This window comes from Physella acuta, unplaced genomic scaffold (genome assembly GCF_028476545.2).
Source record: "Physella acuta isolate Inbredline_101_S28 unplaced genomic scaffold, ASM2847654v3 ptg000901l, whole genome shotgun sequence".
In the NCBI taxonomy this organism is placed as follows: Eukaryota; Metazoa; Mollusca; class Gastropoda; family Physidae; genus Physella; species Physella acuta.
In genome coordinates, this window is record NW_026732418.1 from 123,089 (window position 1) to 140,712 (window position 17,624).

At 43.8% G+C, this 17,624-nt stretch overlaps 1 protein-coding gene across 1 annotated transcript; it reads right to left on the reverse strand.

The window, feature by feature from the left end:
- Nucleotides 1-925: 925 nt before the first annotated feature.
- Nucleotides 926-15,978, reverse strand: LOC131953023 (sphingomyelin phosphodiesterase). Its single transcript, XM_059316005.1, has 14 exons — nucleotides 15,485-15,978; nucleotides 14,673-14,837; nucleotides 12,615-12,747; nucleotides 12,192-12,310; nucleotides 11,472-11,641; nucleotides 8,728-8,851; nucleotides 8,365-8,510; nucleotides 8,124-8,204; nucleotides 7,452-7,539; nucleotides 6,674-6,756; nucleotides 3,336-3,528; nucleotides 2,744-2,833; nucleotides 1,594-1,688; nucleotides 926-1,118 (listed from the first exon to the last, which is right to left on the reverse strand). Exons 1-14 carry the CDS (start codon nucleotides 15,875-15,877, stop codon nucleotides 983-985), a joined length of 2,016 nt encoding a protein of 671 aa, XP_059171988.1. The 5' UTR covers nucleotides 15,878-15,978; the 3' UTR covers nucleotides 926-982.
- Between the last annotated feature and the right edge of the window lie 1,646 nt (nucleotides 15,979-17,624).

Genomic DNA, 17,624 nt, shown 5'->3' on the forward strand with positions numbered 1-17,624 from the left:
GTGAGAGATACTTCGTGTAATGTCGATAGTTTTATGTTTATACGAGAATAGTAGTTGAATAATTATTGACCAAGAAAATAATAGGCATTGTGTAAAGTGATTATCGCCTGTATCGTGGTGATGGGAATGCAGATGGTAGTGGTACGCTTTTAATGGTAGTAGATCACGTGATCAAACACGACACTCTCACAGCAGCCCTAACAGTCATGTATAAATGTGTCATCTAGTCCATATGGTCTTTGTGCTAAATTTCTCGTTTGCACATTTTTCGTTGTGTTTTTTCTGGTTGCGCATTTTCTGTTTCTGTTTGCGCTTTTTTCCGTTTGCGCTTTTTTCTGTGTGCGCTTTTTTCTGTTTGCGCTTTTTTCCGTTTGCGCTTTTTTCTGTTTGCGCTTTTTTCTGTGTGCGCTTTTTTCTGTTTGCGCTTTTTTCCGTTTGCGCTTTTTTCCGTTTGCGCTTTTTTCCGTGTGCGCTTTTTTCTGTTTGCGCTTTTTTCCGTTTGCGCTTTTTTCTCTTTGCGCTTTTTTCCGTTTGCGCTTTTTTCTGTTTGCGCCTTTTTCTGTGTGCGCTTTTTTCTCTTTGCGCTTTTTTCTGTTTGCGCTTTTTTCTCTTTGCGCTTTTTTCCGTGTGCGCTTTTTTCTCTTTGCGCTTTTTTCCGTTTGCGCTTTTTTCTGTTTGCGCTTTTTTCTGTGTGCGCTTTTTTCTCTTTGCGCTTTTTTCCGTTTGCGCTTTTTTCTCTTTGCGCTTTTTTCTGTGTGCGCTTTTTTCTCTTTGCGCTTTTTTCCGTGTGCGCTTATTTCCGTTGCGCTTTTTTATTTGCGCTTTTTTCCGTTGCGCTTTTTTCCGTTGCGGTTCTTTCTGGGAACCAAATATATAATATCCATAGATGCGTTAGTATAAGAATCAACTAAGCTTAATTACAGCGCCAATAATGTGTAAATTTACATAAAACAGAAATTTCACGTGACAATAAACAAGGTTATTATGACACGTTCTTTAAATTGAAATGTTTTGGACAAAGGTCAGGGTCGTATGATCTCCCTTCAATGAGGTTACAAAAGATATCAGCTTTACAGTTGCCATGGCACGGCGTCTCTGGATACAAGTTCCGGTTGTAGCTGCAAGAAAATGTATTTTGTTTGAGTATTTAAACAGTTGGATGTTTGAGCACAAGTTTTAATTATGAGATACTATATTTATTTTAAAATAAATGATGTATTTTCTACGTAATAAAATCATAAAAATATTATGAGTAATATAAAACCGGCTAAATCAAATACAAATGATTTAGCCGTTGACTAGAAACATCGATGCGATTAGCGCTAGACGTGAAGTAAAGAACAAAGAACTACATCATCTTTATGAGCGTGTTCAACGCAGAAACCTAATTGTTTAAACTTGTGGTAAGGATTCCACAAAATATGGAAGTTGTACTGTAATACGTAACAGAAAGAGGGCACGGAAATTACCTTTCGACCACTTTAAATAGTTGATTAGTTAATATACACAGACAATGAAATGGAAAACATTTGTAGAAGCAGTATGAGGAAAATTTTCCTGCTGAAAAAAGTTAATTTTGATGAAAGTACTGACGTGTAGAAGAGCTGGAACAACGTGTCGTCTTTCTCCATCCTCTGTAGCAGCTGGTCCCAGTCGGCGGCGTACAGGCCCGTCATGTTGTAGGCTTGCTGGGGACGTTAACAAAACTGTTAGGGGTCGGGGGGGGTGTCATGTTGTAGGCTTGCTGGGGACGTTAACAAAACTGTTAGGGGTGGGGGGTCATGTTGTAGGCTTGCTGGGGACGTTAACAAAACTGTTAGGGGTCGGGGGTCATGTTAGGGGGGTCATGTTGTAGGCTTGCTGGGGACGTTAACAAAACTGTTAGGGGTGGGGGGTCATGTTGTAGGCTTGCTGGGGACGTTAACAAAACTGTTAGGGGTCGGGGGGGTCATGTTGTAGGCTTGCTGGGGACGTTAACAAAACCGTTAGGGGTCGGGGGGTCATGTTGTAGGCTTGCTGGGGACGTTAACAAAACCGTTAGGGGTCGGGGGGTCATGTTGTAGGCTTGCTGGGGACGTTAACAAAACTGTTAGGGGTCGGGGGGTCATGTTGTAGGCTTGCTGGGGACGTTAACAAAACTGTTAGGGGTCGGGGGTGGGGGTCATGTTGTAGGCTTGCTGGGGACGTTAACAAAACTGTTAGGGGTCGGGGGTCATGTTGTAGGCTTGCTGGGGACGTTAACAAAACTGTTAGGGGTCGGGGGTCATGTTAGGGGGGGGTGGTCATGTTGGGGGGTCATGTTGTAGGCTTGCTGGGGACGTTAACAAAACCGTTAGGGGTTGGGGGGGGTCATGTTAGGGGGGGGTCATGTTGGGGGGTCATGTTGTAGGCTTGCTGGGGACGTTAACAAAACTGTTAGGGGTCGGGGGTCATGTTGTAGGCTTGCTGGGGACGTTAACAAAACCGTTAGGGGTCGGGGGTCATGTTGGGGGGTCATGTTGTAGGCTTGCTGGGGACGTTAACACCGTTAGGGCTGGGGGGTCATGTTGTAGGCTTGCTTGAGACGTTAACAAAACTGTTAGAATAGAACGATATTTTTGAATGAAACTATTCACAACATGGAGTTGGAGGGGTAGCGTGCACATACAAAGGTGACATGGGGGTGACGTTTCAAAACGGTTGAGAAAAGCTTTGAGAAAGTGAGACACGAGAGTGAGACCAACTTCAAGAAATTGAGACGAACCTTGGGCGAGTATTCGAACCTCCATGTTGGCGTGTTGTACAAGTTAGCCTCGGTCAGGTTGAGGTAGAAGTTGCTGTAGTCTAGGACGGCCTGCAGATAAACAAGGTCAGCTTCTGGTCTACTTCTGGTAAAGTTCATTCATACTTCAGGCAGCACAAACATTATCACTATCTCATTATGTTACACATGAGCCATGATGACTCCACCCACTAACTACCAGACTCCACCTACCCATGAACTACAAAACTCCAGTTACCCATAAACTATCAGGCTCCACCCACTACCAGACTTCACCTACCCATGAACTACCAGACTCCACTCTACCCATAAACTCCACCTACCCACTACCAGACTCCACCCCTTAACTACCAGACTCCACCCACTAACAGCCAGACTCCACCCACTAACTACCAGACTCCACCCACTAACTGCCAGACTCCACCCACTAACTGCCAGACTCCACCCCTAACCACCAGACTCCACCCACTAACTACCAGACTCCACCTACCCATAAACTCCATCTACCCATGAACTGCCAGACTCCACCCACTAACTACCAGACTCCACCCAACAACTACTACACTCCACCTACCCATGAACTGCCATTGTAAGTACCGTCCATTGTATAGATGCGATAGTTCGGGTTGTTGTAGGAATATGGCGTCACACTTGGCGCCACAAACCCCACCCCCAGGGGGCGCTGAAAGGTGACGTCATCATAAAACATTTCGTACCAGTCCGTGTGGTTGTGACCATAAAACTGATTCACAATGGTGTTCTCGTATCTAGAATAGTTTTTTTATAATTAATTTAATCATTTTGTAATCATTCGTTCGTTATTTTTAACCAGATTTTAAAGTATAAGTACTTCAAATTACATTTTTTGTTGATTAGAATATTTCGATTTCCTGTAGCTATTATCATCGCCGTAAATAAGACTTAAGTACTTTGAAATCTGATAACTTCAAATGTTGTAATCATGTATTGCCGAAGCTCTTGATATAAGGGTAGAGCTAATAGATAACCGAATCCCGCAATACCCTGTATGTCTTACTCCCACCACCCTCCCTCACATGATGGCGTCTGACAAATTTTCGCATAATTAATTTGTATTTGTATTTTTTTTGTAATTAGTTGGGAGAACAAGCTTAACCCCCACAGGAACAGTCATGCACGTACAATACCAGCACTGGTGTGTCATCCACTGATTGGCTGGAGTGTGCTGACAGTGGCAAAACATTTGGACGATTAGCCAACTTCCGGGTTGTTTGCAAGACATTTGCAAGACTTTGCTATCTATTACAGTAACTAAACACTTTGACGAATGGCAAACGTAATTGTTGTTTGCAAGACATTTGCAAGACTTAATTCATCATCATCGTTTCACCTTCGGGCTCAAGACACATGGAACAGATGAAGCTGAGCTCGTCTGTTTCATTTAAATCGGCATACCGGGGATAGTGTTGTCAGCACTATGCCCAGCCACCTTGGTTTCCTTAACGTGAGCCAGCTACCCATTGTTACGTCCCTTACATGTCCCCTCATTGTGTGTGTGTGTTGTATGCTCGAACGATCGGTACTCTCCCTTTGGTGTATAGTTGTATCCCTTTGGTTGAATGTGTTTACATGGAGTGAGAAGTGTTCACGTGAGGTGTGTCAGGTGACGGGTGTCAGAGCGTGTGCTAGTGTGTGAAGCAGTTAGTTGTAGTGTGGCTGTGGACGAGGAACGTGGTGTTTATTATTTTATTATTGTATATATATATATATATATATATATATATATATATATATATATATATAATCTCTTATTATTATTATAGTGTTACACCACTGCGACCACCACTTGGAGTTCTAGAAAACAGAAAACATTTAATCAGCGACTTGAAGGAGGAGGGGAAGTTAATCGAGCTGAGTGATGACAGTTTGGCGGAGTGGGTGAAGGAAGAATTGAGGAGGTTAAAAGATAAGGACGATGTCGTGGCAGAGGTAAGTCACCCTGTACCCCGCTTGAGGGACGTGGCGTCAATGAAGGCAACGAGGACTTGGTGGCGTACGTGAAACACTTTGAAAGCCAAGCCAAGAGGCAAGGTATCGACCCCAAGGACTGGTCGCTCCTGTTGACTGACAAAGTGAGTGGACACCTGAAAACGTTCCTCGTTGAGACGGGACAGAACTTGCACCATGACTTTGAGTCGGTTAAAGTAAAATTGATGACACATGCAGGTTTCAACGAGGAAAAGTATATGGTCAGATTCCACAAGCTAGTACCAACAAATGACTACATGCGAAGCTTCGCAGTCAACGCAGAGCCGCTTTGAGAGCGTGGGTCCGGCAGTCGGGAATAAAGAAAACGTTTGAGGACCTGATGAACCATCCTAATAGTCGATAGGATAAAATCGGTTGTCACATGTGATCTGTTGGAGAGGCTGAATGGTGCTGCTAAGGTAAGTGTGGAAGATCATCTTAAAGTTATTGACAACTATAAGAGCACTCAAAACGTTAAAGTGACGAGGCCAGTAAACCAAACCACTCCGTACGTCGCTGCAAGTTCGACAGCAGAGAGGATACCCTGGCAAAACACGACACCGCGATCTCCAGGACGCCACACTAGCCCGTCCACGGAAGAAATTGTGTGCTACTCATGCGGGGGAGTTGATCATATCGCGAGAGTCTGCCCCACCTCTAGACGGGACAGGAACGGATCTGGTAAACGGCAGGCATGACTAGCTGGTGTACAGCCTATGCATGGTGTTAGCAAGGTCAGCCTGGGCAGTAGATGTTACACATGTGGACGTCAAGGACACTATGCCAGGATTTGTCATAGCAATAGTAGTAGCGGTTTTACTTGGAGAAACAGGTCAGATAAGATAGCTTTTGTGGGGTATGGAAACAAGAAAAGATCTTATCGGTGCTACAAATGCCATGAACAAGATCACATTGCCAATCAGTGCAGTATGGATATAGATACAGGCGCCTGTTATAGCTGTAGAAAGCCAGGCCACATACAACGAAACTGTCCCAACGGGACCAGTGGAGCGAGCAACTGGCGTACTGAAAATGTACATCGACGGTCAAAAGATCTCAAGTGTTATTTCTGCTGTGATGTTGGTCACATATCAAGAGCGTGTCCCACAGCTTAGCGGGATATGTTAGGAAATGTGTCCATGCTTAAAGTCTGGCGTATGAGAGTGAGGTAAAGCACAAAATTGGGAGGTGTATCCTTACAAAGGTGTCCTTGGTAAGTTTTTAAAAGATAATCATTTAATCTATGTTAACTTTATCTTTTTTTTTTACAGAAGCTGATTACGAGCTGGAGATAATAGATGTAGTTACAAAGGCTATCGAGACATCCGTAGAGAAGATAACTCAGTTTGATCGCTTGATCAGATGACCAGCTATGGCGACACGCATCTGTCGATGGGCCCTTGAACTACAAGAGCTCGCCTTTACCGTATACCTTTGACCATTAACTGACAGCTGACAAACTAGATTTGATACAACACTGACAATATGACAGATGACCAATTAGATTTGATACAACACTGACTATATGACAGCTGACCAACTAGATTTGATACAACAATGACCATATGACAGCTGACCAATTAGATTTGATACAACACTGACCATATGACAGCTGACCAACTAGATTTGATACAACAATGACCATATGACAGCTGACCAATTAGATTTGATACAACACTGACCATATGACAGCTGACCAACTAGATTTGATACAACACTGACCATATGACAGCTGACCAACTAGATTTGATACAACACTGACCATATGAGAGCTGACCAATTAGATTTGATACAACACTGACCATATGACAGCTGACCAATTAGATTTGGTACAACACTGACCATATGACAGCTGACCAACTAGATTTGATACAACACTGACCATATGACAGCTGACCAACCTACCTGTTGACAATCCTGTAATAGTTCCAGCTCCAGGCTTTCATGCAGACACTGTTGCCGGGCGGCAGGTGCATCAGCATGTGCACCTGGAGGTTCAACAATTTTTCTTGAGGGTCGGGCACATACCAGGAAGGTGTGAGGGAAAGGGGGGGGGGGGGTCTTATCATTTAACTAAATCGTGTTGTGTGGGACAGTTGGGGGTATAATATTCAACACTGCCTTGAGTTTGTATTATTCTTACTTGAGTTTCTGTTTTATAAAACGGCTAGGTATAATTTGATTAATTCGTTGATACCACTTAAGTGTACACTGTCGTTGTTTTTTGGCTAAAACCAAAGTTATGAATTATACTGATGGGTCCAAATGTTTAATTACTGTGTTATTATATGACACTGATCATGCACAAGGCCCGTGGTTGTTTAAAATTTGAAATTTCAAATGTCTAAAGATATGAAATGAGCTTTAATACGAACATATATCGGTCACAAATGAAAACATTGGGCTAAAATAGGATATTTAGTTATAATCAGACCTATGTATGCAATAAAAAATGATGCAAATATTAATCTAATCATAAGTAGTTTGTAAATTAAGTCAAGATTTTTTTAATCAGTTCGGCCGAGGCATGTCGTGCCTTTGAACCATGCATTAACATGCACATTTATTTTTATGTCATGTATCAGTTAGATAAGAGCATGCTTCGCTGGCAGATATGAGCTATTGAGTCATGATGTCATCTACTTACCGGACCTCACCGCAATCCAATAGAAACTACTCTCACCTTTTCACCTTTAACCTCTGCACTCTGTAGCTCTTGTACCAGCCACTCTAAGACATTGCAGGGATCTGTAGCGTTCAGTAGCAGCCACCTACAGAGGACATCAGATCAAATAACTTACATCCTGTGTTTAGACCATACATTAGGCAAAGCTTCGTCTTCCGTATAGAAATATACATTGTCAATTTCTGGTGTTTAGACAACACATTATTTCGACCAAACTGTAACTACCAATTGCCTGGTTTTTCCGTGTCTCCCTATATCTACCTACCAATTGCCTGTTTATTCCGTGTCGCCCTATATCTACCTACCAATTGCCTGTTTATTCCGTGTAGCCCAAGATCTACCTACCAATCAGTAGCGTAGCGAGGGGGACGGGGCGGGGGGGGGGGGGGACATATGTCCCCGGGCGCCGAGCTTAGGGGGCGCCAAAATGGGTTGGAAAAATAAATTGAAAGGTTGAGGGGGGTGCAAATTGAAAGTTTGAGGGGGGTGCAAATAAAAATCTCGAGGGGGGGTGCAAATCGAAAGTTTGAGGGGGGGGGGGGTGCAAATCAAAATCTCGAGGGGGGGTGCAAATCGAAAAGTTTGTCCCCGGGCGCCGGGTAGGGTCGCTACGCCTCTGCTACCAATTGCCTGTTTCTCAGCCCTTATATCTACCCTTCCTTTACCTACCAATTGCCTTTGTTGCAGTAGTTGTTGTTGATGGAGATAATCCTAAATCCGGGATACGGTGAGAAGGAATAGCCGCCACATCTGGACACAGGGAAAAAAAACATTTCATTTAACGTTTTAACAATTATTTTTTGGAGGCCGGGTGACAAGGTGTATTCCATTAGGTCCTAATACTGTTATCTCTCTTACTTAACACGAACTTACAGGTGTTGTATGACTAACAGAGACCAGAGAAACTTACCTGACAATTGTCTCAAGCGACGACTGGGGCAGCCACTTCCCCCAGGCCTCCGCCATAGCCCCGTACATCCATTCAAAGTCGTGGCCTGGGATACCTGGGGGTGGGAAGCTGGGGACAGGTAAGGTACAGGTGTACAAGGTGAGAATCTGGGGACAGGTAAGGTACAGGTGTACAAGGTGGGAATCTGGGGACAGGTAAGGTACAGGTGTACAAGGTGGGAATCTGGGGACAGGTAAGGTACAGGTGTACAAGGTGGGAATCTGGGGACAGGTAAGGTACAGGTGTACAAGGTGGGAATCTGGGGACAGGTAAGGTACAGGTGTACAAGGTGGGAATCTGGGGACAGGTAAGGTACAGGTGTACAAGGTGGGAATCTGGGGACAGGTAAGGTACAGGTGTACAAGTGAGAATCTGAGGACAGGTAAGGTACAGGTGTACAGGGTGGGAATCTGGGGACAGGTAAGGTACAGGTGTATAAGGTGGGAATCTGGGGACAGGTAAGGTACAGGTGTACAATGTGGGAATCTGGGGACAGGTAAGGTACAGGTGTACAAGGTGGGAATCTGGGGACAGGTAAGGTACAGGTGTACAATGTGGGAATCTGGGGACAGGTAAGGTACAGGTGTACAAGGTGAGAATCTGGGGACAGGTAAGGTACAGGTGTACAAGGTGGGAATCTGGGGACAGGTAAGGTACAGGTGTACAAGGTGGGAATCTGGGGACAGGTAAGGTACAGGTGTACAAGGTGGGAATCTGGGGACAGGTAAGGTACAGGTGTACAAGGTGGGAATCTGGGGACAGGTAAGGTACAGGTGTACAAGGTGGGAATCTGGGGACAGGTAAGGTACAGGTGTACAAGGTGGGAATCTGGGGACAGGTAAGGTACAGGTGTACAAGGTGGGAATCTGGGGACAGGTAAGGTACAGGTGTACAAGGTGGGAATCTGGGGACAGGTAAGGTACAGGTGTACAAGTGAGAATCTGAGGACAGGTAAGGTACAGGTGTACAGGGTGGGAATCTGGGGACAGGTAAGGTACAGGTGTATAAGGTGGGAATCTGGGGACAGGTAAGGTACAGGTGTACAATGTGGGAATCTGGGGACAGGTAAGGTACAGGTGTACAAGTGAGAATCTGAGGACAGGTAAGGTACAGGTGTACAAGGTGGGAATCTGAGGACAGGTAAGGTACAGGTGTACAAGTGAGAATCTGGGGACAGGTAAGGTACAGGTGTACAAGGTGGGAATCTGGGGACAGGTAAGGTACAGGTGTACAAGGTGAGAATCTGGGGACAGGTAAGGTACAGGTGTACAAGGTGGGAATCTGGGGACAGGTAAGGTACAGGTGTACAAGGTGGGAATCTGGGGACAGGTAAGGTACAGGTGTACAAGGTGGGAATCTGGGGACAGGTAAGGTACAGGTGTACAAGGTGGGAATCTGGGGACAGGTAAGGTACAGGTGTACAAGTGAGAATCTGAGGACAGGTAAGGTACAGGTGTACAGGGTGGGAATCTGGGGACAGGTAAGGTACAGGTGTATAAGGTGGGAATCTGGGGACAGGTAAGGTACAGGTGTACAATGTGGGAATCTGGGGACAGGTAAGGTACAGGTGTACAAGTGAGAATCTGAGGACAGGTAAGGTACAGGTGTACAAGGTGGGAATCTGAGGACAGGTAAGGTACAGGTGTACAAGTGAGAATCTGGGGACAGGTAAGGTACAGGTGTACAAGGTGGGAATCTGGGGACAGGTAAGGTACAGGTGTACAAGTGAGAATCTGAGGACAGGTAAGGTACAGGTGTACAGGGTGGGAATCTGGGGACAGGTAAGGTACAGGTGTATAAGGTGGGAATCTTGGGACAGGTAAGGTACAGGTGTACAATGTGGGAATCTGGGGACAGGTAAGGTACAGGTGTACAAGTGAGAATCTGAGGACAGGTAAGGTACAGGTGTACAAGGTGGGAATCTGAGGACAGGTAAGGTACAGGTGTACAATGTGGGAATCTGGGGACAGGTAAGGTACAGGTGTACAGGGTGGGAATCTGGGGACAGGTAAGGTACAGGTGTACAAGGTGGGAATCTGAGGACAGGTAAGGTACAGGTGTACAAGGTGGGAATCTGGGGACAGGTAAGGTACAGGTGTACAAGGTGGGAATCTGGGGACAGGTAAGGTACAGGTGTACAAGGTGGGAATCTGGGGACAGGTAAGGTACAGGTGTACAAGGTGGGAATCTGGGGACAGGTAAGGTACAGGTGTACAGGTGGGAATCTGAGGACAGGTAAGGTACAGGTGTACAAGGTGGGAATCTGGGGACAGGTAAGGTACAGGTGTACAAAGTGGGCATCTGAAGACAGGTAAGGTACAGTTGTACAAGTGGGAATCTGAGGACAGGTAAGGTACAGGTGTACAAAGTGGGCATCTGAAGACAGGTAAGGTACAGGTGTACAGGTGGGAATCTGAAGACAGGTAAGGTACAGGTGTACAGGTGGGAATCTGGGGACAGGTAAGGTACAGGTGTACAAGGTGGGAATCTGGGGACAGGTAAGGTACAGGTGTACAAGGTGGGAATCTGGGGACAGGTAAGGTACAGGTGTACAGGTGGGAATCTGAGGACAGGTAAGGTACAGGTGTACAAGGTGGGAATCTGAAGACAGGTAAGGTACAGGTGTACAAAGTGGGCATCTGAAGACAGGTAAGGTACAGTTGTACAAGTGGGAATCTGAGGACAGGTAAGGTACAGGTGTACAAAGTGGGCATCTGAAGACAGGTAAGGTACAGGTGTACAGGTGGGAATCTGAGGACAGGTAAGGTACAGGTGTACAAGGTGGGAATCTGAAGACAGGTAAGGTACAGGTGTACAAGGTGGGAATCTGGAGACAGGTAAGGTACAGGTGTACAGGTGGGAATCTGAAGTAAAACAAAAATGATCGATGTAAGAATCTGAAGTAAAATACAAATGCCCGATGTAAGAATCTGAAGTAAAATACAAATGCCCGATGTAAGAATCTGAAGTAAAATACAAATGCCCGATGTGAGAATCAGGAGTAAAGTACAAACGCCCGATGTAAGAATCAGACCTCGGTGCAAGTCCTACTAGTTCCAACTACTTACGTGTTATCCGGCCAGCCGTCGTGGTTGCCGACGCTGTAGTAGACGGGCTTGCTGGGCAGATATCGCGAGAAGAGCTTGTCGAGCGCGATGATGTGCGAGAGTTGCTCTGCTCTCGTCTGGCTGTAGACGTCATGTGCTGCGATGTCCCCGGTCATGATGACGTAATCAAACTGGTCGTGTCAAATCATTGACAATTGGTGCAGGCACGCGAAATTTAACACCAACAGTTTTACAATAAACGACATTATAAATTTTTGTAAGATTTATCTCTAAGAATATTATTTCCAGAGGCGTAGCGAGGGGGGGGGCGGGTGACACCATTTAGGAGGGTGACATCAAGGCAAAAAATAGTAAAATATATAGAGAAAAATTTGACTGGGGGTGCAAATCGAAAGTTTGATGGGGGGAGGGTGCAAATCGAAAATTTGTCCCCGGGAAGAGTCGCTACGCCTCTGGGGGGGGGGGGGTGACACCATTAAGTGCAGCACCGGGTGACACCCGACCTCGCTACGCCACTGATTATTTTAGTATCTGTGTTAAAATGCTTACCTTCTTATCAATTTGTGAATTAATATTAAAATACTTTTCACTCTAAAATTAAAACCTTACTTCCATAAAATTCAAAAATGCTACCTTTTTGTATAGTCGTTTCATTACAGTTATTATTTGGTGGGCTAAAATTGCAATGCTTTCCTCTAAACATTAGTACTTAAGAATTACCTGGTCTTGGATGGAATTAAGATGGCTGAACAAAAAATCCAGGGTAGTATTAGGAAGGTCACATTTTCTGTAGTCACCGTATTTTCCCGCTTTGAAAGAATCCGAAGCTGAGCTTTGGTCTGTTTTGATTTAAAAGTTGAATTCAATACATGGCTCTTTTTTTTTTTTTGCAAGAAACAAATTCCTATTGTCACAATCGATTGCGAATTATCCCTATGTGCATTAATGTTTGTGGGTGAGTGTGTGTTTACCAAATACTTTTGTTTTGTTGGTTATTCTATAAAATATTTTTAAATATTAACTGAGCGGCCACACGTAGGTCACCAAGTAGCCTACGGCCACACGTAGGTCACCATATAGCCTACGGCCACACGTAGGTCACCAAGTAGCCTACGGCCACACGAAGGTCACCAAGTAGCCTACCTTGGCTGTGTGTCGCATTCTCGTCAGACCGACAACAGATATGCTCGTCACACGGCACGGCAGCGCCGACTGCATACTTCATGTCCAGGTGAATGTCCGTCAGGTGGAGGAACCTTAAGGTCGGAGACTGGGGCTGGGAGACCACACACAAACGAACATTATTTTATAAAAGTGGTTAAATCAATTAGAAGGTCGGAGACTGGGGCTGGAAGACCAGGGACAAACGAACATTATTTTATAAAAGTGGTTAAATCAATTAGAAGGTCGGAGACTGGGGCTGGGAGACCAGGGAGAAACGAACATTATTTTATAAAAGTGGTTAAATCAATTAGAAGGTCGGAGACTGGGGCTGGGGGACCAGGGACAAACGAACATTATTTTATAAAAGTGGTTAAATCAATTAGAAGGTCGGAGACTGGGGCTGGGAGACCACACACAAACGAACATTATTTTATAAAAGTGGTTAAATCATTTAGAAGGTCGGAGACTGGGGCTGGGGGACCAGGGACAAACGAACATTATTTTATAAAAGTGGTTGAAACATTTAGAAGGTCGGAGACTGGGGACAAGCGAACATTATTTTATAAAAGTGGTTAAATCAATTAGAAGGTCGGAGACTGGGGCTGGGAGACCAGGGACAAACGAACATTATTTTATAAAAGTGGTTAAATCAATTAGAAGGTCGGAGACTGGGGCTGGGGGACCACACACAAACGAACATTATTTTATAAAAGTGGTTAAATCATTTAGAAGGTCGGAGACTGGGGACAAGCGAACATTATTTTATAAAAGTGGTTAAATCAATTAGAAGGTCGGAGACTGGGGCTGGGAGACCAGGGACAAACGAACATTATTTTATAAAAGTGGTTAAATCAATTAGAAGGATGGAGACTGGGGCTGGAAGACCAGGGACAAACGAACATTATTTTATAAAAGTGGTTAAATCAATTAGAAGGTCGGAGACTGGGGACAAACGAACATTATTTTATAAAAGTGGTTAAATCAATTAGAAGGTCGGAGACTGGGGCTGGGGGACCAGGGACAAACGAACATTATTTTATAAAAGTGGTTAAATCAATTAGAAGGTCGGAGACTGGGGCTGGAAGACCAGGGACAAACGAACATTATTTTATAAAAGCGGTTAAATCAATTAGAAGGTCGGAGACTGGGGCTGGGGGACCAGGGACAAACGAACATTATTTTATAAAAGCGGTTAAATCAATTAGAAGGTCGGAGACTGGGGCTGTGGGACCAGGGACAAACGAACATTATTTTATAAAAGTGGTTAAATCAATTAGAAGGTCGGAGACTGGGGCTGGGAGACCAGGGACAAACGAACATTATTTTATAAAAGTGGTTAAATCAATTAGAAGGTCGGAGACTGGAGCTGTGAGACCAGGGAGAAACGAACATTATTTTATAAACACTGTTAACTTAAATCAATTAGAAGGTCGGAGACTGGGGCTGTGAGACCAGGGAGAAACGAACATTATTTTATAAACACTGTTAACTTAAATCAATTAGAAGCAGGTAAGAAGATTCGGATGTGTTGTGGGCGGTTATGGCTACCTGTGGCCCACTAAATCTGGGATTTGACACGGGCAGCACAAGGTAAAGCATCATCTTACTGTTCAAAATTTCCCAGCCCCCTACCACAATCAGTAAGTTTTATTTTTATTAAAAAGAACTTAACTTACTTGAAAAATTGGGACTTATCGTCTACTTAGTAAATTTTATATTAAAAAAAACTGGACATTTTTTGCTGTGGGCAGTTCTTAATTTGCGCAGTTTACCATATGCGCAATTTTTATGTTAGCGCAATTCTCTTTGCGTGAAGTTTTTCTGCAAATATCACTGTGATCCCTAAAACGGTGGAGAGCAATCCATGGATGCATCCAGAACTGACTGTAGGTGAGCCATCCATTTATAAACGCGTGCCTATTGGCACACGTAATGACGGGTTTAAGCGCAGTATTTAAGTATCCGTCTGAGAATATGATATTGTTTTATTGGAAAATGACCAGAATTTTATCAAACTTGTAATGTATGGTTTCTTACTTTTGGGGGAAGGGGTGGCTGAGGTGGGGGCTTGGGTGTGTTGGGTAATGTAATGTTCCACATCTCGCCTGGAAAGTATGGAGTTCCGCAAGAGTCACCGATGACAATTCCACACGCTTGATCCGTCGTTAAAGACATATTGCCAATGACGTAGAATGCCACATCCTGTAGATTGTAAACACGCTCAAATAATTTCAATAAAAAAACTGTAACATTAGTTTACGCATGACTATCTGAGATCAGTAAGGAAGAAGTTGAGTATTTTTGTAACCATTGTATCAAAGGGGAAGAGCGTCTTGTTTAAAGAGGCTTACAATAACAATGAGAGGACCGAACGAGATTAAAGGCGCCAGAATCATAAGGACAATGGTAGATGGAGTATTCGGATAGAGTTAGTTAAAGAAGCAGTAGCGTAGCGAGGGGGGGGGGGCCGGGGGGGACATATGTACCCGGGCGCCGAGCTTAGAGGGCGCCAAAATGGGTTGGAAAAATAAATTGAAAGGTTGAGGGGGGTGCAAATTGAAAGTTTGAGGGGGGGGGGTGCAAATCAAAATCTCGAGGGGGGGTGCAAATCGAAAGTTTGAGGGGGGTGCAAATCAAAATCTCGAGGGGGGTGCAAATCGAAAAGTTTGTCCCCGGGCGCCGGGAAGGGTCGCTACGCCTCTGTAAAGAAGTGAAGTCGCACTAACAACTGACGGCTTATAATATGGGCGCCAAACCTAGCCTGTATTTGTCTTTAAAAATAAAACTTTGCAATCTGAACTTCATAACTTAAAAAAGAGTTTATAAGTTTTAATATCCATTCACACGACCTGAAACTGCGGCACTATCAGATTACAAACATGCTCGTTTCCAATGCTGAACTGAATGCACATTCTGATCGCCTCTGTGACTATGATCTCCACTGGCGTCTTGGTCCTCAGCATAGACTGAACCTTCGTGACCACCGACATACAGAAATCACAGTTTTTATTTTCCAGCTGCTCCGCCCTGCGCTGACGCTGTAAGTAAGACTCCATTTTATCGTCTGCTCGGGCGCCATCTTCTACAACCAGCGGTAATTCTTGTAAAAATGAGCTATTGGCTATGTGATTAGATTTCCCGCGTCTTAAAGTCCCGAATTCTTCAAAGACATCTTTGGCGTAAGATGAAAGGAACGATGTAGAAATCAGAAAACAGACAAGCCTACAATAAAACTTATCCATGAAACAAGATGGCGTATGGACTGGTTTTGATGTGTGAAAATTTTACAAAGAACTATTTGATGCCGTTTTTAAAGCTTAAAAGTTTTGACCAAACACTTTAAGTAAAGCCTAATATTTGAAAGCTCAACAAATTAAGAACACGAAAATGTTTTGTACTTTTGCACCCGAGCAAGATAGCCGACTTTCTGAAAAGTAGGCCACTAACGTTGGACTACAATCATTCATTTACTTACTAATAAAGCTGTACACAACATTACTATTTGGGGAGATTTTGTGTTATTAGTCAATTTATTATTTATTTATTTTGCGAAAAATATAAAAACTCGGCAGAATAACAATAAATTCTTTTTCGATCTTGATAGTCTATTGGGGCAGAAGAAATTGAGTTCACCTGATTCTTGGCATTACAAATGTAAAATATTGATGGGCCAGTGTTGAGAAAATCTGTAGGAAATGTCACTCAAAATAAAAGTAAAAGGGGTAAACAGAACAACTGCATCAAGTTCAGCACCACGACTTGGTACGTAAAGCTAGCCCGACTTTCCATTCGGCATAGGTAACTATACGAGTGCTGAAGACCTTATAAACACAGATATTTAATTTAAAAAATTAGTATATTTTTTTTTTAAATAATAAACATTTCAATAACCTGATTCCACTGTAAGCACCACACCCATCTGCGGATAGTCTATAGATTTCTATATATAAAAAGCAATGTATGTGTGTGTGTGTGTGTGTGTGTGTGTGTCTGTCTGTCTGTCCGTCCGTCTGTCTGTCTGTCTGTCTGTCTGTCTGTCTGTCTGTCTGTCTGTCTGTCTGTCTGTCTGTCTGTCTGTCTGTCTGTCTGTCTGTCTGTCTGTCTGTCTGTCTGTCTGTCTGTCTGTCTGTCTGTCTGTCTGTCTGTCTGTCTGTCTGTCTGTCTGTCTGTCTGTCTGTCTGTCTGTCTGTCTGTCTGTCTGTCTGTCTGTCTGTCTGTCTGTCTGTCTGTCTGTCTGTCTGTCTGTCTGTCTGTCTGTCTGTCTGTCTGTCTGTCTGTCTGTCTGTCTGTCTGTCTGTCTGTCTGTCTGTCTGTCTGTCTGTCTGTCTGTCTGTCTGTCTGTCTGTCTGTCTGTCTGTCTGTCTGTCTGTCTGTCTGTCTGTCTGTCTGTCTGTCTGTCTTTTATGCATTACTACACCTTTCATCCGACCGCCATGAAACTTTGGGAAGTTGTTGAGAATACTCCTGGGAAGGTTTCTGTGGGGAAAAAAATTCAAATTCGCAGGGGTGGCGCCCTGACAGGGCACGATTCGATTCTTCTTCATATACGGTATATAAAAATAACAGTCAATTGCAGTTTGACACCGTTCATCCGATCTCCATGCAACTTTGGGGAGTTGATTAGAACATCCCAGGGGAGGTTTCTGCACACACAAAAAACTTGTTTTTTAATTTGACAAGGGCGGCGCCTCGGGAGGTTGCGATTTTTCTCTATATACGATATATAAAAATATAAGTCGGATACGGTTCAAATATTTTTATGTGTTTAAAATAATATTTTTATGACCCTATTAATTAAAAATAATAATTTTTTCCCAATCTTACAAGCTCTCTATGAAAAGTTTTATATCCGTCATCATATTGTATTTGGCTTTGGCATCATTAAAAAGCTGGATTTTTCATGTATTCCATAAACTTAATTTTCATCATCTCGGAAACACCCAAAGATTACAATAGGCTTTGCAGTTTACACAGATATCGTATTTTCGT

Excerpts from the sequence above, each read along its gene's own strand:
- LOC131953023 (XM_059316005.1), bottom strand. The coding sequence starts at position 15,877 with ATGGATAAGTTTTATTGTAGGCTTGTCTGTTTTCTGATTTCTACATCG. Across the intron at positions 12,311-12,614 it reads GAATGCGACACACAGCCAAG|ACCAAAGCTCAGCTTCGGAT; the intron begins GTAGGCTACTTG and ends AAATCAAAACAG. Across the intron at positions 8,852-11,471 it reads GACGGCTGGCCGGATAACAC|ATTCCCACCTTATACACCTG; the intron begins GTAAGTAGTTGG and ends ACCTGTCCCCAG.